General features: G+C 41.4%; 1 protein-coding gene across 3 annotated transcripts in view; it reads left to right on the plus strand.

Moving 5' to 3' along the window:
* igsf3 (immunoglobulin superfamily, member 3) overlaps positions 1-25,230 on the plus strand; it is a 76,530-nt gene that overhangs the window by 4,244 nt on the left and 47,056 nt on the right. For all 3 annotated transcript variants that reach the window (XM_005723594.2, XM_013908381.1, XM_013908382.1), the window contains one exon: positions 14,923-15,303. In XM_005723594.2, the coding sequence (XP_005723651.1) occupies positions 14,923-15,303 (381 nt within the window). The remainder of the gene's footprint in view (positions 1-14,922; positions 15,304-25,230) is intronic.

The raw sequence follows: 25,230 nt of genomic DNA on the forward strand, positions 1-25,230 counted from the left end.
AAGTGTGCTATATAGCTCAGATATGCTGGTCTAGCGGCTGCGGTGGGCCCTTAAGAGGGAGCACTTGAACGTAGCTTGCTACAAAAGATTAAACGTATAACCCTGCTGTAGCATCACAGTTTTGTGACTTTAGTGTTTTTCTATCTTTTTCTTCACCTTTTAATTTTTTTTCCCCTAACACATTGGCATGCTAATCATGTATTGTCTGCATTCATTTTTAAACACGGCCAAGTAGCTTTTCAGGTCTGACTACAGTAAATTGTCCTTACTGGAGTGTAATAATGGAGCTTCATTCACTCAACAGTCTCTTCCTTTTGCTATTAGGATTGTAAGGAAAACACATTAAAAAAGCAGAAATGATATCCTTTGGGGAAAAAGGTCAGCAGAAATATGAAGTTTTAGTGGAGGAAGTAAAACTTTCAAAAGTGATGGTATGGTGGTGGTGTGTGTGGTGGCTGTTTTCTTTTTTTCCTTTGAGCCATCTCCCTTCTTCTCTTATGAGGATTTTGATGCTATTTTTTGATCACTTGTTTCAAGTCTGTAGAGAAACTGAAACCATAGCCTGTTATCCAGGCTCATTACAGTGCTATTGATCGAAAAGAGAAAAGTTTTAAGTACTTGTTGTAGCACCATCAAACTTTGAGCTTATCAGCCGACCCTTTATCAAGCTGGCCCTCTAAAACCGGCCCAATCAAAGAAAATGAAGGTACTTATAAGCTCATTATCAGTTTCGACATATCTAATGTGTAGTGTTCCTTTCCCCCCCCCCTGTGTTTTTAACAGAAATAGAAGGGCGGTACTTGCAGCCATTCAAGTGCAGATTTGATTGTCCATATGGTGCCGTGACAATTGTCGCAAATGCTTGAAAGTAGTTCTACTTTGATCTCATTTTTCATTCCAGACAAGCTCATTACAATGTTTGCATTTCTTAATGTGAACAAACTGTATAATTAACAGAGAAAGAAATTAGGAATCTTGCATATGAAATTGACTCATCAAGACAATTGCACATAACTGTTATAAGTGATGTTATGATGCAGGTTTCAAGGGGACCCATTACTTTCTTTTCCAGAATCTTTGTGTCATTTTAAATCACACCTCTTCAGAGTCATCCTCCCTTTTAAGCCAACTTTATTCTTGCAAACAGAAGATTTGAACAGCAGATACACTACTGTGCAAAAGTCTCAAGACCTCAGTCATTTCTCTATATGGAGACATGAAGCCAGACTTTCGTGTAGATTTTTTAAGGTGTTCTTGAGCAATTGTTCACCAGACTTTCTGAAGGAATTTCAAAGTTTTTCTCTGGACATTGGCCGTGTTTTCACTAATTTCAGTCCAGTTATTGTGCCTGTGTTGACTTTCAAGCTTGTAAGAATTACACTCATTATTTGAAATCCTGGTCTTTTTTACTATAATAATGGGTTCCCTTTGAGGAGAAGTAAGATGCTACATCATTGCATCATTAATATAATAATAAATAAAATAGTCAAAAACAAAAGTTGTCAGAGGAATACTTGATTTACTGGAAAAAAAGTTTCTTTTTAGAAAAATTGATAAAACCACAAAATGTTTCATGTTTTTTTTCTTTCTGTTTTTAACCATCTCAACCATCTATATTAAGAGCAAAAAGAAAAGTCCTTGGATATTCATCTTTTATTCTTGATTCATTCAAATTATCCTTACAGAAGCAGTATTGTTACATTATTAATCATCATCATCAATTAATAACAATGCTTTTCATGAAAAATGGACACATTTGAAAGTAATCCTTGATCATATAAGTATATTTTCACAACACATCTTTTGCAAATGTAATCTTCTCTCATTAAACAGATTATACACATTAAATGTGATCCATTATACTCCCACGCTTTCAAGGACCGTGCTAATGTCACTGATGCTGACTCAGGCATTTCAAATTTTGTTGGGATTCAAAGTTTGTCGTGCCACTCCCTGATGCACACCCCGCCTCTCCTCTGTCCCGAATAAGAACAACAGCTGAAAGCCCCCCACCCGAAAATTACGCGCATTGCAGCTTGTTTGCGGTCAAACCAGTGCGTCCTCATGCTGAGCACCTTGAGTCAGCTGTTAGAGCACGGGGGAATGCATTTCATGTGTGTTTAAGCCTCAGCTGACACAAGAGACAGTGCCGTCTAGACACTGAGGCAGAAAGCAATAACTCATCGGCTAGCTGTTTGCATAGCTGATCTATGTTTATGGTATGGGAATTTTTGGTGCGAGTCCCAAGATTTGTTCCTCATTATTATTATTATTTTTCCTGCTGTTGTCGCCAGAGTCAGAGGACCGATTTCTCTCTGTTAGGGGGAATACGAGCTTGTGCAGCTGTCTGATTGCAGCGCTGTTTGCTCCCCTTGTTATTTTCTGTGCCTGCTGTATTCTGTAGTTGCACGCACGCTTGTTTGCATCATAAACACCAGACCCATCTCTTTGTGTATACCCATGACAGGATGCCTTTTGTGCTATTGTTTTTTCATATCATAACATTGTTGACTCGACAGAGGGGGGGGGGACTACCAAAGCAGAAACAAGACTGACAGCTTGGCTATCATCCACAAACTGTGTGATAAGTTCCCAGTAAATATTCATTAAAGTTGGGATGTATAATGACAACAGAAGCTATTCGCCGGTCAACATTATGACTGAGATGTCTCGTTAGGCATGGATCAATAGAGCTGCATGAGTGGTGTTTTGTGATTGTGCCAGTATGGAAATGTTTTGTCTTCTGGGAACTTCCTGTGTCATGTGTACCTAAAAGCAAGTCAGATACTGGCTGGTATGCATGTCCTCAGGCCAAGGAATTGTTGCCCTGTAGTAGACGCTACCCATTTGCTCGCACCCAATTGTGAACAGAGTTTTCCTACAACACCATGACCTGGATGACTGAGAACCTTCACAGACCTACAACACCAGTGTTGTCTGTTGTCATTCGCCCTCCTGTCTGCATCGTCTGAGTGGTGAAAAGCTGCAATTAAACTCATGTTTCCTTCTAAGGGAACATCCAGAAAACATCAGGAAACTGAGCAAACTTCTAGTGCTCACAGTACATTTAAAACAAAAGTTCCTTATATGTACCCCCACCTCCCCATGACCCACATCGGAGTTGTCTCTCTTCAACATGGGGAGATAAGTGACTGAAGACAACCAGAGTTCTTGTCGGAGACTTCCTGCCTGCCACGGCGAATGAGGAAAGTGGCTGGAGCTGGAGACAGAGAAGAGGCAGCGTCTGCTTTGTGTCTGATCTTAACTCTGCTGCGGTATCTCTGGTAAACTGTCAGGCCTTTCCTTACATCATAACTCTGCCACATTCTCATTCCCGGGCCTGTTCGCTTATTCACGCCTCAGATCCAATCTCGTGCTTTGCGATAACATCCCAACAACATCCCTTTAGCCATTGAGTTTGTAAACTGTTTAAGTGTTCTTTGGAGCTGATTTGCATACGTGCCCCTGCTTCTCCTCACTCACACGCTTAAAAGGTACTCCAGCATGCCTCCCCCTCCTTCTCCTCCTGCTTCTCCTCCTCCTCCTCCAGTGAATAGCCCCTGACCTCCATCCCCCACTCATTTTAAACAATACTGTGCCCAGCCCACCCCTTCTTCAAAGAGCACTAATTAGAAACTGCCCTCAAGTGTGATCCAAACCAGATATTTATCTTTTGAGTTTCAGGGGAAGGTGCTAAATTTAACAATCGCATTTAGTGGGTGTATTTACATGCACCATTCTTGCTTAGTTATAAGACCAACAAACCCCCACCCCAAATCCCTGGGGGTTTTGCCGACTCCTCCCGTTTTCTGTGTTAGGAGTCATGATGGCTGGTTGACAAGAGGATTCCACTTCACTCCTACACACACACACACACACACACACACACACGCACACAAGAGTTGCTGTCCTTCCACGCTGCTACACTCCCCTGCTCCCTGCTTGATCCTCCACCCAAGCAGATCCCACGCGGGTGGGATGCACACCAGGCGCTGTAACTATGGCGACCACTCCCCCCACCCCCACGTCCTCATCGTCTGACAGACACTCATCTCTATGCCCGCGTTTAAAGAAGCACGTGCGCATAATTAAATGTCTATATTAACGTTTCTTTGCCTTCAACATTCCCCTCGCGAAAAGCGCTTGACTCACTTTACCGCTATGTTCTGTTACGGCGCTCGCTTTTACACATAAAACCAAAGATGTGCTGGCGTGTGTATGTGTGTGTTTGTGTGTCTAATTGCTTATGCATAAATGCATGAATTTACAAGCGCATGTCTTTCATTGCCTGAGAGGCAAAAATGACTGACAATGGCAGAAAAAGTCTGTTTGAAGTAGAGTAATTAATAGTTAATTAGTTTTCTTTCCAATCTGCGGCTTAATGCACAAACGTGGGAACTGATAGCAAGTTGCCAGTCATACAAAAAAACCCAAACCTAACCAGTGTACATAAAGTAGACGCAGCTGTCAGGCATAATTGTACACAAGTACAAGATGGATAATGACCAGAGATAGCTGTGCGGTTTTTATAGCTACATTTTCTTTTGCGACAATTAACGCGAACATTCGACTCTTCTGTAAGAGTTAGTCACGACTGCATATATTGTGTACAGCTTTATTATTATTTATATATTTCCTTTAGTCTTATTTCTGGAGGAATAGCTTGGTTTGGGCGTAGCTCTGAGACCGCAATGCTTTGTCATTCAGACCGGGTGGGGGATGTGTGTGTGTGTGTGTGTGGGGTGGCAGGTGGGGGGTTGGGAGGAGGGAATCAGGTTGGTTATGACTGGGGGGTTGGGGAAGAGGAGGTTAGTGTGGTAGCAGGTGTCCACATAGAGTTAATGCATTTGGGGTGGGGTGTAGATGGAAGCACTAAGTGCACTGAAGGTGTGTTCGTGTGTGCACGTAGAAATGATTGGCCCAGACAGACTACCTCTGTCCTCTGTCCAGACGCCTTTGTCTTCCTCACAGTGACAAACAGTAGTTGGAATTATGGCTGTATTTGCCATGGAAAAATTGTCACTTTCAGCTATTAATGTAGACACCTCAATGTGGCACAGACGGTCCTCCTTCAAGTTCTGTTCATCAGTCTACAGTGACTGTAGCCATCTGTTACACTGTATGTGTTTACCCTGCCTTTCAGTAACCCAGATTCCATAATTCAGGAGTCGCACATTTCCAGAAAAGCATTTCAAACACCTGATGTGGACCTGTTATATTTATATAATTTCCAACGGCATATTTTTATTCTTAGACTCTGCTTGCATTACCTTTAATATTGTTGCAGCCCCTTTCCCCCTCCTTTTCAAGTTAACGGTCTTCTGATTGGCTTTCCCTTGGAACCAAGATGACCATATTAGGACGCTCTCTGTCATCATCTGTGAGCCAAGAGTAGGAAAAAATAAGGGGAACCAAACATTTAGGGAAGTTTGAAGCTTTCGGGTCACAGGGATTGCTTGTACATAGGCTGGTGTGAGTAACTGATACTTTGACCACATTAAACACCATCATCACCAGTAATTACGTGTTACAGCAATTATGTCATGAGATGGTGTTAAAAATCCAACTTTCTGCTCTTTTTTTTTTTTTTTTTTTTGTGATATAAATCATAGAGTAAAGACACCTTGACTCATTAGCGATTCGGGAGTCACTGGTAAACAATGCTTTGGCGGGGAAAGAGTTTATGAGCATCCACTATTATACAGGTTTATGACAGAAATTAGGAAATGCCTGCATAATAGGTTCCTTTGAATTTGCTGTAGCCTTGGCTGGAGCGTGGAAGACAAAGCATTACTAGCCAGCTCTGTTTTTAATCATTATGCGCCGTTGTTAAGGAATGACCTTCACGCACACGTTTAAGGTTTTAATTAAATTTATATGTCAAGCTACTGCTCTAGCTGTGTATGTCACAGTAGTGACTGTGTGTTGATTATCCGTTCCGTATGATCTCTCCGGATAAAACAATAAAACTTAAAAGCTCTTTTTCCGACGTGGTCCAACAAGAAGGCGAAGCAGCTGAGGGTGTAGGAGGGAGGATGAAGAGGCAGCTGTTCTGTCGAGAAGGATAGATTATGATCTGCTCTGCGCTGTTGACACTACTGACGAATAATGCCAGCACCGGAAATGGAGAGGAGAAAATATGAATCAGCCCACACACTGAAAAATTACATTTCAGCTAAGCAGGCGTATCCTTAATGCTTGGTTCCATTTATAGTGTAGTGGCCACTCACACTTCGAGCATTCAGCACCATATTGACGCAGAAGTAGGAATTAGGAACCCCCCTCGGCTTCCATCCTGGTCTCACCAGCTGTTACGAGCAACAGCGCAGGTGAGGTCATGACTGCTACAGCCCAGGAGGCCCATAAATTAGAACTAGTTAGCATAGTGAGGCGCGAGGACAGCATGACCCAGGTGTGATTCAAAGCAGGAGTCCTAGTTTACACCGAGATTTGAGAATTGGATGGGAGTTACAGAAATGGAGACTATAGCATGATTGATTTGAATGCAGTGAGACTTGAATGGCATTAAAAAAAAAAAAGATCTATTGTCTTAAAATCATTGTCTTTGAATCCAGATACAAGACTGGATCCAATGGCTATTTGTCTAGGCAATGCATAGCATAGATATATATATATTTTTTAAATAAAGGATGTAACACATAACTTTCTGGAAAACTGCAACTTGGGCTTCTTTTGTGACACGTCGGTTTGAAGGATGTAACTTGTTTTTATTTGTGAGCTTTATTTGTTGTTATAACCGGACAGTCAGACTAACCTAACTGGCTGCTGCCTGCGATCTTATGCTCACCACGTTTACCTCAGGTCTCCTGAAAGAGCAGGAAAGCAAATAAGTATTCATTCACACACGGACACATTTGTATTTCACGGAATGTCAAACAATCTCTCCCAAAAATTGGCTCCGTCTCACTTGTTCTCTCTCCCCCCACCCCCCGAAAATTTTTTTTATATATACGAAATAAAAATAGAACTAAATAACACTACACAAGGTACTTGCCTGTGAAGTCTTTGCGTGCAAAGTTTAGAGGGAGCATAAATGTGTACACAGAATTCAAGTGCACACTTATTCACTTACATATATACGAAAATGTGCGAGTTAGTTTACTTCTGATCCTCTTCTTGCCCTCTGGCTTTGTTTTCTTCCATTTAACACATCTACCCCTTAGTGAATTTGGCCCTGTGTATCTGTTATTTATTATTAGTCTTTTTTAAGTCTTGCAATCATTTCCTATGTACTACTAACATCACCTCTGTCTCTTTACTTGACACATACAAAGACAAGATGGTGACATACAGTTGAACTGCTGTTCTACCAACCCCGTGGACATCCTGTACTCTGTCGTTGTCGCTGTGATTAGAAGTGTGTGGGTGTAATGGGCAGTTGTTGTAGCTGTTCGTCAGCAGTTGGATTGACCAGCCGGCCTATGTAACTGACCTCTCGTGGAAGACGTAACACTTGCTTTTTCTTTCTTCTTTTTTTTTTTTTTTAGCCATCTCTCCCTATCACTCAGATGTTTGTTCGACAGTGCCTTGAGGGAAAACATTTAGTTTTTCACTTAAGTACAAAAGATAAGATGCTCCCACTTAATAAATGAGGCTGTCAATATTAAAGATTCTGAAGCTGGAACAAGGGTCAGAGGTTTTTAAAAACAGCCCTGCTGCAGCGACTTCTACAATCTGACACACGCCATGATTATCGCTGCAGGAACGACACGGATGGCAAGAGGAGTAAGAGGACGAGGCCTGAATTGCAATATTCGATGCTGTCTAGAGTCTCTCCAATACGATGAGAAAACTATAGGAAATAAAGTCGGGTATTGTCATCAATCTATTGCTGGGTTTACATTTGGATGATTACATAGTGCCATGTGGAAAGCCTGACAAGCCGAATGTTAAATTTATTCTGCAGAGGCAACGTGAAGAATTTTAGTCTGTTAAATCACATTTCTTTTGCACAGACACTTTCACGTAAGAGGCATTACAAAAATACAATTCGTGCTCTTTGCGGCGCACGATATGATTTAGCATGTAAAGGTTTATTTTGTTGGACAGTTTTGAGAAAGAAGCTAGAATTTGTATTGTGATCATACCCTTACTGACTGCTAATGTGCCCCTCTTGCATTAAAAAAAAATCTCTCTTCATTGATCTTCTTTCCTTCTGTTTTGCCTCATCTTGGAATCTCTCTGTGTCTTTGGCACTCTTGCTGTCTCTGGTAATGATGTTAACAGGGTCAAATGCTTTCAGGGGCCTAGAGGGAGAAATATACAGAGTGATTTTGGAGTATGGTTAATGAGTGCAGGGAAGAGTGGACAGGAAAATATTCGTCATCGCTCTTTGGTCTTTATTTCTTTCTGTAACACAAATGGCAGCACATTATTTAGCAGCATGCCTACACACTCACTGGCCACTTTGTTAGGTACACCTGTTCAACTGCAGGTTAATGCAGATATTTAAGTAGCCAATTGCATGGCAGCATTTAGGCCATGCGTTTAAGCATGTGCACAATGGTAAGATGACCTGATGAAGTTCAATCTGAGCACCAGAACTGGAAAGAAAGGTGGTTTAAGCAACCTTGAATGGCATGGTTGTTAGGATCAGATGGGCTTGTTTGAGTCTGAAATTGCTGATCTAGTGGGATTTTCCTGTACCACCATCTCTAGGGCTTACAGAGAATGGTCTGAAAATGAGAAAATCTCAAGTGAGCAGCAGTTCTCTGGGTGAAAATACCTTGTTGATGCCAAAGCAAAATGGCCAGACTGCTGATATGAAGGCAACGGCAACTCAAATAACCACTTGTTAAAACCAATGTATGCAGAAGAGAATCTTTGAATACAAAAAGTGATTAACCTTGAAACAGACAGACTGCCACAGCAGAAGACTACACCAGACGCTTCACCTATCAGCTAAGAACAGGAAACTAAGGCTAGAATCACCAAAATTGGCCATTAGAAGATTGGAAAAATGTTGCCTGGTCAGATTAGTCTCGATTTCTGCTACAGCGTTCAGATGGTTGGATCAGAATTAGGCATTAAAAACATGAAAGTGTAGCTCCAGAGTGTACCCATCCTCTGAATGCTACGCCCATCAGGATATTGCATCATGTCACAAAGCTCAAACCATCTAAAACTGCTTTCTTCAACATGACAATGAGTGCACTGTACTCAAATGGCCTCCACAGTCACCAGATCTCAATCTAATTGAGCGCCTTTGGGATATTGTGGAACAGAAGATTTACATCATCAGCTCCTGAGGCAAAAGGGGGTCCAAACCCCAAGGTGTAAAATATATATTCAAAAGCTTTGTGCATTTTGTAATGTTCTGCAACCTGGAGGCAACCGTTCTTCCCCTTTCGCTCTTTTTCTTCTCTTCCCCATGTAATCCTTTGCTCTTCTTATTGCTGCCTTACTCTGGATCATTTTGAACCTCCCTTGGGCAAACTGGACACTGATGTAGTGCACTTTTTTTATATGTAGCATGTTCATATTTTTAAGTCGTGTTTCGCTGAATCATTAGACGGTCCCCTGTTCAACTTTCCTAAATAGTTTTTGCCAAAAAGCATTAAGGTGAAGTTTAAGGGCCGGCAGTATCTCAAACACTGGCTATAATCCCAGTTTAAGATTCAAACCACTGTGCACTAAACTAAAATAGTCACAGAACTTATTTAGTTTTATGCATTGCGTATCTCCCTGTAATATTAATAATTCATGCTAAGTTGCAACCTTATTAGTCAATATTTCATGATTTCTTGTGGCGGAGTTTACCAAATGATTGAAGGTGAAGTAAACACAAGTAAACCAACTTGAAAAAGTGGCAGCTGTGAAGAAAAACAAGGAACTCACAGAGGGGAAACAGCAGTCAGTGGGGGGAGAAGCTAATCAGAGAACTGAGAGGTTCAACTGACACGTTATTAAAATTAAATAATAATAATACATAAAGTCATTCATGCAATGGTGCAGAGGGTAAAAAAAGAATTTTTTGCCTTTTTGAGGCTGCTTTTTACTCCTTCAGTTATAGAGAGGATTTTCTTGCAGTGAATACAGTATCACAGAATCAGTGTAATGTGATGTCATCATTATTGTGGACATATATTGTCACGCCTTGACTGCTATCGCTACTGAAGAAGAACAAAAAAGTCTTCCGTCTGCATCAAGAAATGATTGGAGCTATACAGTAGGGTTGTGGTAGAGTGGAGTTCACATGTTCTCTCTGTGCCTGTGTGGGCTCTCAGTAGGTTATTTTAACTGGTGATTCTAAAGTGGCTATAGGTACGAATGTGAGCGTGAATGATTGTCTGTCTCTACGTGTTAGCCCTGTAATCAAGTAGCGACCTATCCAGGGTGTACAGCTGAAATAGGCTCCAGCCCCTATGCGACATAGAATTGGATAACAGGTGAAGAAAATGGATGGATGGATGGATGTTCGGAGTTGTGACCACCTTTTTCCACTTTAGAAACAACCTGCTTCAAGCGAGAGAAGTAAAACTCTTAACAAAACAAACACAGAAATATAAAAACCTCTGATGTGAAAAAGCCAGAGCTTTTATTCTCGCTGAGAAAATCTGATAGTATCTATTCACTCCGAATAAGGCAATTGAATAAATGCATTTACAAGGAGTCTAATCTATTTTTTTTGTATTAGAGCAGTCAAGTGTTATGAATTCACAGTAATTTAACCTCATATATTATATTAGTAAAGCAAGGCTGACGCCTCACCTTTATATCATAAACAGAGACATACTTTATTCAGTCCCACACTGGGGAAATTCACTTGTTACAGCAGCAAAAGGGAAGAACAGGTGAATTAGAGATGCAGATGGTTACTATATACAGTAAAATACACCAAGATTTTTCTTTTTGATATATACGTAAAGTACAGTGGAAGTGATAATAATATACATCATTTTTAAACAGTATTTATACTGTGTGGGTATTGTACAGCCTGACTGCGGTTGGGATGAAGGAACTACGTTAGGCTGATCCTTGTTAGGTTGCTTAAACTTTTTATGGGCGTCCCTGTGTGCACATATAGAATATAATCTGTATTTACACATGTGGGTATGTAATTAAAAACTGAAGCAAAGTGAGAGTCATTGATGGACAGCTCTGTTCTCTACATTAGCATGTGTTTGCACCGCTGTGAAAATGCCCTCTATATTACTTACGCCCTACAGTGTTTTTTATTATACACCTTTCAAGGTGTATAATTATCATGTGTCATAGAAGAGTGATGATGTGAGGTGTAGGTATGAATGAATGCGAGTGGCCTCACTGCTGTTTCCGCTGAGAATAAGACACTGGCCACGAATGATTGGATTAGTGTTTAACCCCCCCTTCTTCTTAGCTTAATCCTCTTTGCAGCTTTCTCTCTCTCTCTCTCCCCCTCTCTCTCTGTGTGTGCGTGTGCGTGTGTGTGTGTGTGCGCGCGCGCATTTGCAATCATTTGCTCCCATTTGCTATATCCTCCAACCGATCAACAGGTAGGTCAGCTTGCTTGTGGTCATTCTTCATCACCTGACGTGGGACACATGTTTTTGCTTGCACGAAAGTTGTGTGGGAAGCAATGGGCCAGCTATGATGAGGTATGAGATACAGGAAAGGAATACCAGAGAAGGAAAAAGGTAGCAAAGCAGGACATCTGCGGTATGCAGAGATGGAGACGAGCGTTAATAATAGAATATCTGAGGCCTTGTTGAACAAATATGGACACTTGGAGATCAAGGCAGCGCAGCCAGAGGTGAAAAAGTTGGGAGATGGGGGGGGGGCCTCAGGATTACTGTGGAAGGGTGGTGGAATAGAGCGATCAGTTGAAGGTCTGCAGGGTTTGGTTTGTCATTGTCATCCTTTCTAAACAGCCTGCAGAGCGATGGACACTTTGAAGTTTCACAGAGCTGCTTAAATCCTGCTTGAAAAGATGCAGAGAAGCGTGAGGCACAGAAAAGAGACAGGAATATCCAGAGAAAGAGAGACTGCAGGGGCAGGACGAAGCGGAGGATTGATGATTGGTGAAACATGGAGGAAGGGAGTGAGAGTAATCAGAAATGAGGAGAAGCTTGTTTCATGAGGATGACAGGGGACAAGTGAAGGAAAGCTCTTAGTGCACCAACACAGTATGAGTCGTATGGTTTTTTTTTTTGTTGGGTTTTTTTCCTCCTTCTTTTTCTGGATGTATGAGTAATATGTTTCCAGCAGTTCTAGGTGAGAAGCTGCAGCGTGAAGAGCACTAATGCAGCAGTACAGACTTGGATTTGGGTAGACCGGGTGCCGCCAGATTAGCACACTGACATCACAGCAAAGAAACACTGGGGGAACCAAGGTCTGAGTCATTACTGATGGCTCCTGCTCTTACATACTACATTCCATGCTGTGGTCAGACAGATTTTGCCAGCACATTTCATTGTAGACGTTCTGTCTTGAGTGCTTAATGCTTTCTCTCTGTAGAAACATTTTTTTATATCAAGTAAAAGTCAGTTGCCAAATTTTTAACAGGTTATGATTCATTGCAGTGTGGTACAGCAGTTTGTGCAGGTCCAAAAAGATGTGCAAAGCTGGCAGATAAGCAGAAAAAAGCTGACGGCACAGATTGCATACAAATTGGATAAACAAGTATGCAAGTTTATTAACGAAAATATAATAAATAATAAATGAAAACATGTTGAATTCCCTCTCTGACTGGTGTGCGCGGTTTATTAATCCATTTCTGTGGATCCTCTTCTAATTATTTTTCCTCTACCACATGACCCCCAGGGGGGCTCCACAGAAATCCGGGGATAAATATTTTGCTTAGTGACTTTTTATTTTTTTGAATTCCTTTCCATTTCCATGTTCAAACAAAATATGACTTTCCTAAATGGGTTGTGTGTTATTGATTGAATGTGTAAATAAAGCATTGTCGATGCGTTATGAAAAATGACTCAAGACCGCATTCGAAATGTCAATATGATTATGACCCCCACACACACTGCTTACGAGTGCAGCATTATTAAGAGTGGAATTGGAACACTACTTTGTCATTTCAAGACTTGTATAGTATTTCTATAATATTCGCACAGGAAAGTAGCAAGACTTGGTGACCTTACCGGAAGCTACAATGAGATTCCGAACTTTTATCTTGTTTCTATAGTAACACAATAATATCACAACATAATTGTGCTGTTTGAACAATTTAACTTGAGTTTTTTTGCGTTTTGTTTTTCATTTCTCTTTGAAGAAAAGGTCAACCTATCTACAGTGGCTGCTTTCATAATTATGAGGGCGTACAATTTTGAAATCCTTGCCTTGAGGAATGATTATTTTAATCAGTTTTCACTTCAGTCTAACTGATTTCATAGAGTACTAAGGTGAGGGACTCACAATAATAGATTTGTAAAACTTGTTCATTTGTGGAAGGTGTTCAGGAATCTCAGGAAGCAAGGAAAACAAAACGACACACAAGCCCCTCATCTAGATAACGATGCTTGCTCCGACTCTATTGGAAGTACTCTCCTACAGCAAAATCATCGTAACTTTTCCTCCCGTTCATCTACGTTTTGCGGACTCTGCGAGCACAATTTGCAAAAGGGCCTTTGTTTTTCTACAAGATTGACCTTGGACAGGCAAACATGGGTGCTAATGGACCTGCGCTCACAGTGAATGAAAGGACGGGTGTAGTGCAAGTGTGAGAGAAAGTTACTATGGTAAGAGTGAGGATGTTAAAGTTAAAAAGCTGTTCTAGTGAATTATTAATGCTGAGCATTGTGCCTACAGACACAGCCTCTTACAGACTTTCTTTCTTACATGCGCACACACACACGCACCCACACACGAAAACACAGCTGCAATCCCCAGTTGCTTGTGCAGACAGGAAACAGCGTACTTGTCACTCTGTCTGGATTTGGGGGTATGTGTAAATGCTCTGTTGTCTCTGGTCCCAATGAGAGGGATGTTTGTAGTTGTTCCCTGAATGGCGAATGTTCTCTGTGTGTGTGTTTGATATGTGTGGTTTTGTGTGTGTGTGTGTGTGCGAGTGGGTGTATAAGGAGTTAAGGCAAACTTCACATATGCTGAACGCCTAAATATAGGCTACAAAGAGTGATAATAATCGGTCTTGACAAGGGCTTGGTTTGCTCGCAGTTTGTTGCAGTCCCCTGTGATGGTTTAGTTCACTAATTATTTTTGTTTATAATGAGAGCAGTGTGTAGCCAGGATGGAGATGTTTTAAAGCTACCTTCTTAGCAAATGACAGGCTAGTAGAATAGCATGGTGAACAATGTTGGTACCGGATAAATCTAAATTATGAACAACATATTGGATACCAATATGTTGTTCATAATAAATTTGTTTGATCATATAAACCCAGCTGATTTATGGGTTTGATTCTAATCCTTTGTCTGCTCACACCTCTACTCGTGATGTGGACTAAAGATTAGGGATGCATCAAGCCAACCAGTGTTTATTATCCGTTTCAACCCCAGCTGTAGTCTGTACAGCTTGACACGCATTTTACCAGCTCATGCTGACCTCCGTCCTGACTCCCAGATGGCTGCTTCTCACCACAGTGTAGTACAGCTGCGGTGGTGTCCTTGTGGGGAAGGGTTAACATGCGAGTGTGTGTGATTGCCGTGAGCGTGATTAGATTATAGCTGTGAGCTACTGTGATTTTTCTTTTTCGTTTTTCTAAGTGGTTACTGATGTTCAGAACTCGTTCGGGTGAGTCTGTGTGCACACCTCGACCTTGGTAAGCACACCCGTGAATGCTTAGTTGCACATGTCACACTGTTTCTGTATTCCTGGGAGATGTGGGGGGCATAAACTCTGTTAATGCTAAATATTTAAAGTGCAGTTTTGTAACCTATGCTCTCTCTTTCCTCTCTCCCTGCCTTCACCCTGTCCACTCCTCCCTTGCTCCCACTACCTCTCCATCTCTAGCCGGTGTCGCTGTGGCTCAGCGAGTGGTAACGGTGCAGAGTGGGCCGCTCGTACGGACTGAAGGCTCACACGTGACCATCTGGTGCAACGTGACCGGCTACAAAGAGGGGACGGAGCAGAACTTCGAGTGGTCCATGTACCTCCCTTCAGTACCAGACCGGGAGATTCGCATTGTGAGCACAGCTACGAAAAACTATGCCTATGCCGTATATTCCCAGAGGGTGACTAGTGGGGAGATCTTTGTGGAGAAGCTGAGCAGTGACTCAGCTGTGCTGCACATCACCAAAGTACAGGCCAAGGACCAAGGTCTGTTTGAGTGTTACACACCCAATACAGACGGGCGGTACCTGGGATCCTACAGTGCACGCACCAACCTCACTGGTGAGTCTCTAAGAGCACACGTGTACACACAGAAACAAGCTTATGCACACACGCAGTCAAACCACATCTCGGTACCACAGGTACTAAAACTGTGTGTAGCTGAGCATGAGCATGCAGCTAATGTGACATCTGTGATACGCATACAGAAACATAATTGGAAGATTTTATACTGAATTAGCATTCAGCTTAGGCTGAGGAGGTTTGCTTTGCACCTTTCAAACAGAGGTTCATTAGCACTAATCTAACCTTTGCAGCAGTGCAGTTTATGTGCCACTTCACAGATATACAGTACTGTGCAGAAGTCTCGAGTCACCCCTCATTTCTTAATATTTTGCTAGGATGGGAACTACGTGCAGCGATCTGAAACATGTACACATAACATCTTGAAAGTCAGCATTTGGTATGAACTTTATTCTTCAACACAGCCTTTCTTCTAATTTCTTTAAAAAATCTTCAACAATAGTTCTCAAGGCATTCTTGAGACATTCAAAGCTCTTCTTTGGCTGCCTTCTGTTTCCATTTCCTGTCAAGATGATCTCGAACTGCTTCGGTAATGTAGTGCTCTAGGGAGGCTAGCCCATCGATGAACATGATGGATGATTTCCTCCTTTGTGTTAGGTGCCTTTTTAATGCTTGAATGATTCATAGGTCAGTTTTTAGTGGCTTAACAAACAAAAAAAAAGCATTCCTGTGAAAAAGATCGGGTACAAGAACTGGATGGAAAATTGGTGAAAAGGCTGGAGAACTTTTGCTCGAGAGCACTAAAAAAATACAAGAAAGTGTGATATCTTGGGACCCAAATATAAAGACATGTGGAGTGGCTTAAGACTTTTTCACATTACTGTATATTCTACTGCTTTCTGCTAGCAGAAATTTGAAAACTTTAATTTATTAAATCAAATTAGCTAAAAAAAACCATCCATTTTGGCGTAATGATATAACAGTTTGATCAGTGACTGTTAGGATAATTATAATTGTAAAAAAAAAGCACCTGCGCACACTGAAACATGCATTGAAAGACTTTCCCCTCCACTACATTGTCATGTATTTCCCACCTGTTTTGAACGGGGGAAAAACCAAGACGCATCCACACAGGTATTCCCACACCACCCATTTATCTATTGCCGTGGGCTCTTTCAGTGTACTGGCAGAATGCGAGACTGTAGCAGTCAGTAGTTTCCCCTCTCCCGCTCCTTATTTTCCGGAGTCATACACACATCTACCCAAAAGGCAGTACTGAAGACACAGCTGTCACTCCATTCCCCCCATAACTTCATGCCTTTATTTCTCTCACGACTGACCTTCCTTTTAAGGTCAAAACAGATTCCGATGGGATGAAAGCACAGTATCACTGCGAGCTGAGAAATGCAAATATTTGCATACTTTTTGAGTCACCATTGCAAAGACATTGTTTGCCTAGAAGATCAATGGTTAGTTTAGCTTTCTTTTTCACCAAATAAGTTATTATTAGGACTTCAGTGGTTTGTATTTTCTAGCATGAGCAGTATGATCTGAATGTGGGGCAGGGCTCAGTTGCAGGGCACTGTGAAACAGCAGTGCTGATAGCACATAGTATTTATAGATCAGTGTGTGAGAGAGAGCTAGACAGAGTATGTGAGCGGAGGTGTTGAGGGACTGTTATCTGAGCCTCTTTCTGTGTCTCTAACCTCTTAACCCAGTTTCTAGGGTCAGGGGTACGCAGCAGGGTCTCCATTTCTTCCCCTTTCCTCTACTGTGCTTTTGAGTCCCTGTGTATTCCCCTGGCAGCTGTTTGCCTCTCTGGACCACTGTGAGCAAACAATACCTTGTTCTCCCTCCTCTCACCCTCCTATTTCTCTTCTATAGCACATTCGTCTGGCTTTCATACTGTCACGTGTCTGTTTCTATTAATCATCAACCCCGGCCCCTTTCTCTAATTTGATCTCCCTCTGATGTATTTAAAAAAAACCTTTGCTGATGGTGCCTTTGAGGAATTGTGTTTCAAGGGTAGTGTCAAAGGATGATCGTAAGCAGGGAGTATTATGAAAGACCGTGTAGGCATGTAGGAAGTGAGATAGAAAGGGAGACAGAAGGGATATGTCTGTGTGAGTGTCTGGCAGTGGGGTGGCTGGGTTAATTGTAGGGGAAGAAGGCTGCACAGTAATCTGTGCCCTGAGTACTACTGTATTAAGTCTTACTCAAGGTGATATGTTTCATCCACTGTCATCTTTCTGTACAAAGAGCAGGAAAGGGTTTTAATGTGGAACTTAACACTTGCTGCCTAAAGGGAAGTAGTTTCAGCCATGAACCTGCACATTATTCAGCACGATACTGTGACCTTTTGTTTAACATCCTGTATTGTCTATCAGATGGATACAACAACTGTGTGTTATTGACTACCTGAAATGGGATACCTGCTTCTCTTTTTATCTGAAAGGGGTTGTTTCTTTTTTTTAGGGAGGGGGTAGATAGAAAGTTTGACTTTTTTTTATCCTCCATGAAGGTAAAGCCATTAATCAGCTGAAAAGGTTTCTCTGCTTGGTCCCAAAAGACCAATATTTCACCTGTGCAAATGATAATTAGCCACCACTGCACACATTCTGGATTATATCCACTAAATTATGGAATGGCTCCAAACCACGGGAAGATCCTTAGTATGTAGGAGAAAAGGTTAGATTTGACATTTTATTATTTTCCTCTGTGCATTTGGATTGGGAAAGCAGCTTGACTTTGACAGCATAATGTTCTTTCACACCTTTGTTATTTAGAAGTCAGATTCATTTTGCTCTTTTGCGAAAAATGGTACCAGCACAACCGCATCATGGCCCTTTGGAGGAGGTGCTCTCAGTCTGGTTCCAGTTGAGCTCCAAAAGGGTTCGCTCACATCATCTCGATCTAACCCAGCTCGGGCGTACATTACATATTTGAAGTAACTGCTGCATCCTTGAACATAAAGCAATCTGACTGTTGGAAAAGTTCTATAGATGTACACAAACTGTAGCATAAAATAAATGTAGATTTTCTGTTTATCCACTAATCAAAAACAGTCTTCCTGTATTTACTTTTGTTGCTTATTTCTGAGACACTTCAGGCCAGTAAGCAGACCGAGTGTACTTCTGTGGGACATTTGTTCACTTGGATTTGTCTTAGTGTGAAAGGATACGAAACCAAGAGGTTAAAGTGTGAAAACACCCTAAAAATATTTTCTTGCCTTTGTTAAACACACAAGCAGAAGTGGATTGTGATCTTGTTTTACATTTGGTTATTTAATGAATTGGTGGTACACTCATCGCAGCTACCCAACTGTGTTAAAATTGTCGATTTTTTTGTTGTTGCAGGGTTGAAAATGTGTGTGGGATGTTTTAGAATTCTGTTAGTGAAATCAAATTTAGTAGTTTCCTATTATGATTCGAGTATTTGCTCCTTTGTGTCACCAATATGAATTTACTAGAGTCATGGTTGAAACATCATCTGTCTTTCTATTCAAGCATGTTGCTTATGATTTTAACTCCTTTAAAATAACAAAAACAATCTACCATGCTTCTCTGTTTTTACCTTAGTCTGTCTTAGCCTGAGTGTTAAACTTAAGTACATCTAAACACTTAAGGGTTTATTACAGAAGCTTAATCACAGCTGTCTGCATGCACTTCACAGTTGCTGCAGGTTCTCCCACATCTGTGATGAGGTAAACGATTTAGTTTCTCTCATCAGTTAAACAGGAGCGCTGCTCACGTTGTTATATGTTGAATGCTCGCCTGCTGCTTTAAACCTTCAGCTTTCAGTGGGCAGCTCTGATGGGAAGTCTGGACAGCAGCAGATGCAAAGCTCCACATGACTGTTTGACAGAGCAATAATTATGATTCACACCGCTTTACTAGATTAGCAAACTGGGTTGAGTGAACCAGAATTTGCTATGGTCATCACAATGGAGGGTATATGTTGCACAAATGCATAACCATTTTTCCCTTTTTCCTGTTTTTAATCATGTGCTTTTACTGTAATAATTGTTGTTGTTGTTGTTGTTTATGCATGCTCCACTGTCATTGTCAAATATTACATAAGGCGTGCATTTAACCTGAGTGATGTGAAGCTTTTTAAAGTCAAAGATCACCTGGCATTTCCCTTTGTACACCTCCGTTCTCTTAAGTTGGAGGCTGACTAAGCTCAGTCTGTTTTACTTGGGTGTATGCTCTTGTGTGTGATTTTCTTTCTTTCTATGTGTGTGTGCTTGTGCCTGTTTGACTTCCTCCTACACATCAGATTGCAGAAGAAAAGGACAACAGCCTGACATGGCCGTCACGGTTGTCCTTATCCTACGCACCAGCCTGTGTGCGAGCTTGTCCAACAACTAGCAGAACAACAAGCCCTCGCTGAGACACGCTGCTCTCCATATACCCTCACTGCCATAGAACACACAGGAGTCATTGTGCTGGCACATATACAGATTCTAGCCTCCATGTTTGGCAGAAGCCAGGACTGTAGTAACAGAGTAAAAAAGATGGGTAATCAAAGCCATGGTAAGTTCATGAACAAATGGCTTTCTGTTATTCGCCTTCTCTAAATGAGCGAAAAGAAGAACATGTCCATCTTGAGATGTGTGACATCAGAAAAAAATACATTTGGCAGCAAGCAGTTTTGAGGAAGTAAAAGTTTCAATATATGGTGTGTTGTTTTTGTTTTTGTTTTTTGTTAAAGAAAAATAAAATAAAATAAGAAAAAAAAAAGGCAGACATAAGGAAATTGGAAAAGAGGGGAATAGGGACAGAAGGAGGCAGTATTGGAAATAGGTAGTGGAGCGATGCTGAAAAGAGTGTGTGACCAATAAATGATGAGCTCTTCGTCTCACTCCGATGTGATTGGTTACGCCTCCTAGAGGCATTACCCACAATACAACTGGTGCTATAGGGGTGCGTTTTTAAATAGTCTCTGCCTGATGTGACTCCCGAGGTTAATGCAGTTACCAACCACCATGCAACTCCTAAATGCAATTAGCCAGCACAAATTGAGGCGTCTGAGAAGGAAAGAGGAAAAAGTAAAAGACTAGAGCTGAGACCTTGGAGATTCCCATTATTCAAATACCGTTGGGCAAAAAAACCCAAAAACAAATTCATAACAAACTGCAGCAAAATACCCAATTTTTCCAGAGTTTTTATTTTAGTTATTTTTATGGCTCATATTTCATTTATTTAATTTCCTTATTTTTTCTGCTGTGTATTCTCTTACCCAGCTCATATTCTGTTCTCAGGCATAAAAATGAACATTATTAAAAAACAAATAACCAGTATTTGAAAGCAAAATGAATCACTTTATAAGTTAAACCATGACTGAACAAATATTTTAAAAAAAGACTGCAGTCCATAGGATGCTGAACACTTGTATTTCCTTTTCTATCTTTGTGCGTATGTTGCAGGCTCATTTTTTATTTTCCCAGCTTAAAGATACCGGTGTGTGTTTTGATGTTTTTCCTACATTGTTGAGTTTCCTTCGAGGCTATTTTAGCGTGGTGCAAAGCACAGGTGAATGTCTGTTATCATTACAAGTCTGTTAGCCTGTTTCTATTAATCATAATTCCCCCTACACCAACCAGCCACAATAAACAGCTGATCTGTCACAGTATGGACTTCAAGACACTTCTGAAGGCGCCCTGTGATATCAAATACCAAGGCAGTAGCAGCAGATGGTCTCCTTCAGATGCATGTCTACCATTGTACACATTCTAGGAGTGGACGGGGTCACCACGGGTACTCTGATCAGTCTTGCGCTCATTAACTGTCACTTCCAGCAGTCTGCAGTCTTCTGCATGCTTTGCAATCTTTTTCTCTCACAGCCACATTTTGCTTTTAGCAGTTTGTGATGTTGTAGCTCTTCTTCTGACCTGCTCTTTGGAGATGTTTTGACCTACGTTTCCAGCTATAACCATTTGTCCCTTTAATGTCCTTTACAATTCCTCTTTAAATATGATTAACTTTGCTTCCTGATGTTTCCCAATGACAAGTACCGTTCTATTAGAACTAATAGTTAGTGAGCAGTGATCCAGGCAGTGATCCAGGCACAGTCCAGATAATGAATTTATGCAATTATTGGTTTGCAGATTAAACCAATCTGCAAAAAAACATGTTCTGTCCATTGCAGTGCTTATAGGGTCTGAAGGGGAGCACTTCTTCCCCTTTGTTGACCCAGTAATAAAAAAATGTGCTTATGTAGTGAAGTGATGCCCAACAAAGGTCATAATGTGTAGGGAAAGGGGAAAAGAGGAGTGTGGATTTTTCGAAGCATTGCTGAGACTGTGCACTGCTAAAAACATACGTTCCCAATGAGAGTGGCGGGATCATCCCTCTGCTGAACTCAGCACTGTGCACGTGTCTGATTTGTGCGTTTCCCCTGCCTTTCTGTTCGCAGAGGATTCAATGCTGCCAAGCTGCACTCCTCTGCTTCACTTAATGGGATAGACAGAAGAAGAAAATGTCATCTCACTATCTTTCGTACAAAGACACCCCCCCTCCCCTGTTTTCCTGTTCTCTATGCTGTCTCCCCATCTGAATCCCGCTCACTCCATCAATCTACAGAGTCAATTCCTACTCCAGACTTCAGCCCCCCCAGCCCATGTTTGTCATGCAGGTATATGGTTTTGTCAATACAGCTGTTCACTGAGCTTTATCACAGGAGAAAGCTGTAAGGGTGATTGAAGCGCAAGATTGTGGAGGAAATCTGTGATTGAATAAAGGCTGATGAGGAAAAATAGGATGAAAAATATGAAGGGAGGAATTTCTTTTTCTTTTCTTTTTTTAAGGGAAGAAGGGAAGATGAAGCCCTGTGTCGAAAATAAAAAAAGAAGAGTAAAATGTTTGCCTGTTTGGGGGAAAGGGGCGAGTAGGGGAGAGAAAGAGCAGATGAATAGACAGGGGAAGCTGTATCTCTGTGTCTCTTGGTATTGATCGGGAGCACAGGCCTGAATGTGACTGGAGCTTTTTATCTCTCTTGTCTCTCCTTGCAGTGACACCTAAATTTCTTTCCTTCCCCTCAGATTTGCCTTAACAGCCTTCTGTTTCTTTTTATAATTAGATTTCCTTTCCTTCCATTTGTGCACGCCTCTTGCACTTACACAGATCTTCTGGTCTTTGTGTGAGTCAACCAACACAGTGAAGGCATTCCTTTTGTGACCTTCAAATGGCTTTTTTGGCGGGTTAAATTTGGTTTTCAGGCTAGTGCAAAGGTTGTCAAAGATTTGGCTAAAAAGTTAAAAGGAAAGGAGCTAGGCAATGCATTATGACTAAGTGTGTTCAGAAACAGAGAAATGTGTGTATGTGTGCGTATGCATGCACAAACTGGCTCTAAGCTGCCGACCAGGCAGGACTCCAGATGGAAAGAGATTTTATCACTGTGGCTGGCTTGCAATTTCTTGCACATCTCATCCACTTTAGCGGACGGGGTTTCCTGCTCGATAACGTTACTGCCACTCTTACCCACCATACGCAGACACATTTATGCATGCACACTGGAAACACAAACACAGCCACAGTCACACACTGTAGTGAGCTGTCAGTCAGGACAGATGTCGCACCCATAATTGAGTCTGAGAGGGATGGTGCTGTAGTGCTCCCATTGGAGCACACGCTTTCCACTGAACATCAGTGAAGAGGGCTTTAACAACCCGGTGGATCATCGTGTTAGACAATACAACCACTGAATAGAACATGTAGCACTGAGTATAATAGTGCTGCATAGGATACCTTGATTCTCTGTAGTCATGTAGGACAAGTCGGACTTTATTGTATGTACATGTGCAAACTGTGTAGTGGGTAGATAAAAATGATTCCGAAATTATATTTTCCTACCAATCTATGGCTCTTTAAAACTGGCAGTTAAGCAACTACATTTTAAATTTATCTTCAGACCTTTCCCAAAACAGTCAAGATCACATATGTCTTTCTGACACTAGGTACCGCTCTAAGATGCCTCTTAGGTCCTGCCAACTGTCTGACGCTCGAGTGACTTTGAAACACTGAATAGACGCGTTCAGTTAGAAAGCAGTTTGGATATCGGACAAATTAATTGTGTACATTGCCAAAGTCACAGAAGACCAAACTAATGAGGTTGCCGATACTAACAGTTCCAACATTTTAGACTCAAATGCAAGCGGATCAAACACTGGAACCTGACTTCCATAACATTATTTTTAAAGAAGGGATCTAAAATTGGTACGGTCTAAGTAAACAGGATAACGACCCTGACTCAAAATAGTGTTAAACAAACGAATAAGAAGAGAATAGTTGTTTAAAAACAGCAATTTTATATTGGGAACATTATGATAGCTGGGCTCAGTTCACACCACTCTACCCTATTACAATGAGTAAGATTTGGACAAAATCAGGTCCTGGATCTTGTAAGGGACTTGCTGTACCTGTGAAAACTACTAAGGTGCAAGATGGGCCAGCTATTGCTGTTACAAAGCTGAAAACCATCATTGCCTACAGACACATTTTGAGACATTCACTGCCTTGCAGATTTTGACTGTAACACTTACAAAAATATTAACGATGTCAGTGGTGCTCTGCATTTAGCTCATTGCCCTACACCACTGAGTTTGGCAGATGAGAAAGGATTTCGTGTGTCAACAAATTAGAAAACTATAAAATGCATGTTTGTATGCACACAAATGCATGTGCACGTGGATGCACATGCATTTGTGTGTATTAATGTTTATGTAATGGGCTCAAGATACTCCACCGTTCCTCTGGTTGATTTGATTAGCTTAGCTAAGCGCTAACCCTCAGGGGCCTGCTGCCTCCTCTGCGAGATTAACGGAGCACAGCCACCGTTTGAATATGAATTCATCATAAATATGGATGTGAATGAATTTGCTAATGAGTGGTTGTATTCACGTTGTTAAAATGTGTTGGTAAAGAGTGGAACTTCTAGTGTAATATCCTCGAGCAGTCACACGGTTCTGAGTGCGTTCCAGGATGCTTCTGCTCCATTGTTTAAAGTTGGCGGTTGGTTGGAAGCCTCATTAAAAAAAAAAAAAAAAAAAAGGGGGGGGGGGGGACTTTCTCACTTCAGTAACCCCTTTTAATATGGATGCACACCACCATCCAAATGTATTTACACATTATTTTATGTACAAGAGCATACACAAATACTGGCATTTACGGCCTGCCATGTGGCAGGGCATGACACTTGCACAACTGTAAAAGACATAACGTGTCCTGTGTGTGCAATGGCAGAATAGTTGCATTGTTGAGTTACTCTTTACTCCACCCATATAAATTTTTCGTGCTCTGCCAACTAATCTTTGGCAACGATCTTACCATTTGTGCAGCACAACTGGCTGTAGTAGCAAGCTAAGAAGCTACACTTCACGGGACTGGGCCTCCATGCTGATGGCTCATACATAGCATCAAGCATGTGGAAGAAAGACCACGCAGGATAAGAAGCTGTAGATTATGTTAAGTATCAACTTAATCAAAAGGCTCTAACAATGTTATCTGCACAGAGCAAGTTGACAGGGATGTTGCACTACTTTAAGTTTTCATGGGTAACCTTGTTGTTTATAGTTCTGTATACTCTTAGCTGTCCTTATTGACAGCCATATGCAAAGGACGGTTAAAGGAGATGGAGACTAAATGGATACCGGTTTAAAGATTAGCATCACACCCACCTCATTAGCATACTAATCACGGCCTCGTTATTTGCAATGGGAAACAGAGATTTAGTTAAAATGTCTGATGTAGTGGATTTGAGTGTAGGATGAATGCCACGGGCTATTTTTTTAAGTGCTGGTGTAGAAGTGAAAAATAAAAGTAGAGAAGCCCGGGAGGCTTAACTCAATTTAGTGAAGCAGCACCGAGGCAAGCCAGCTCATTGCCTTCAAATTCCAACTCTGGGACAAAACACTATCTTAAATCTGCTGTACAGATTCTAACAATGTGTACAAACACACACACACTT

The sequence above is a fragment of the Pundamilia nyererei genome, unplaced genomic scaffold (genome assembly GCF_000239375.1).
Source record: "Pundamilia nyererei isolate P.nyererei 1_Seehausen unplaced genomic scaffold, PunNye1.0 scaffold00009, whole genome shotgun sequence".
NCBI lineage: Eukaryota > Metazoa > Chordata > Actinopteri > Cichliformes > Cichlidae > Pundamilia > Pundamilia nyererei.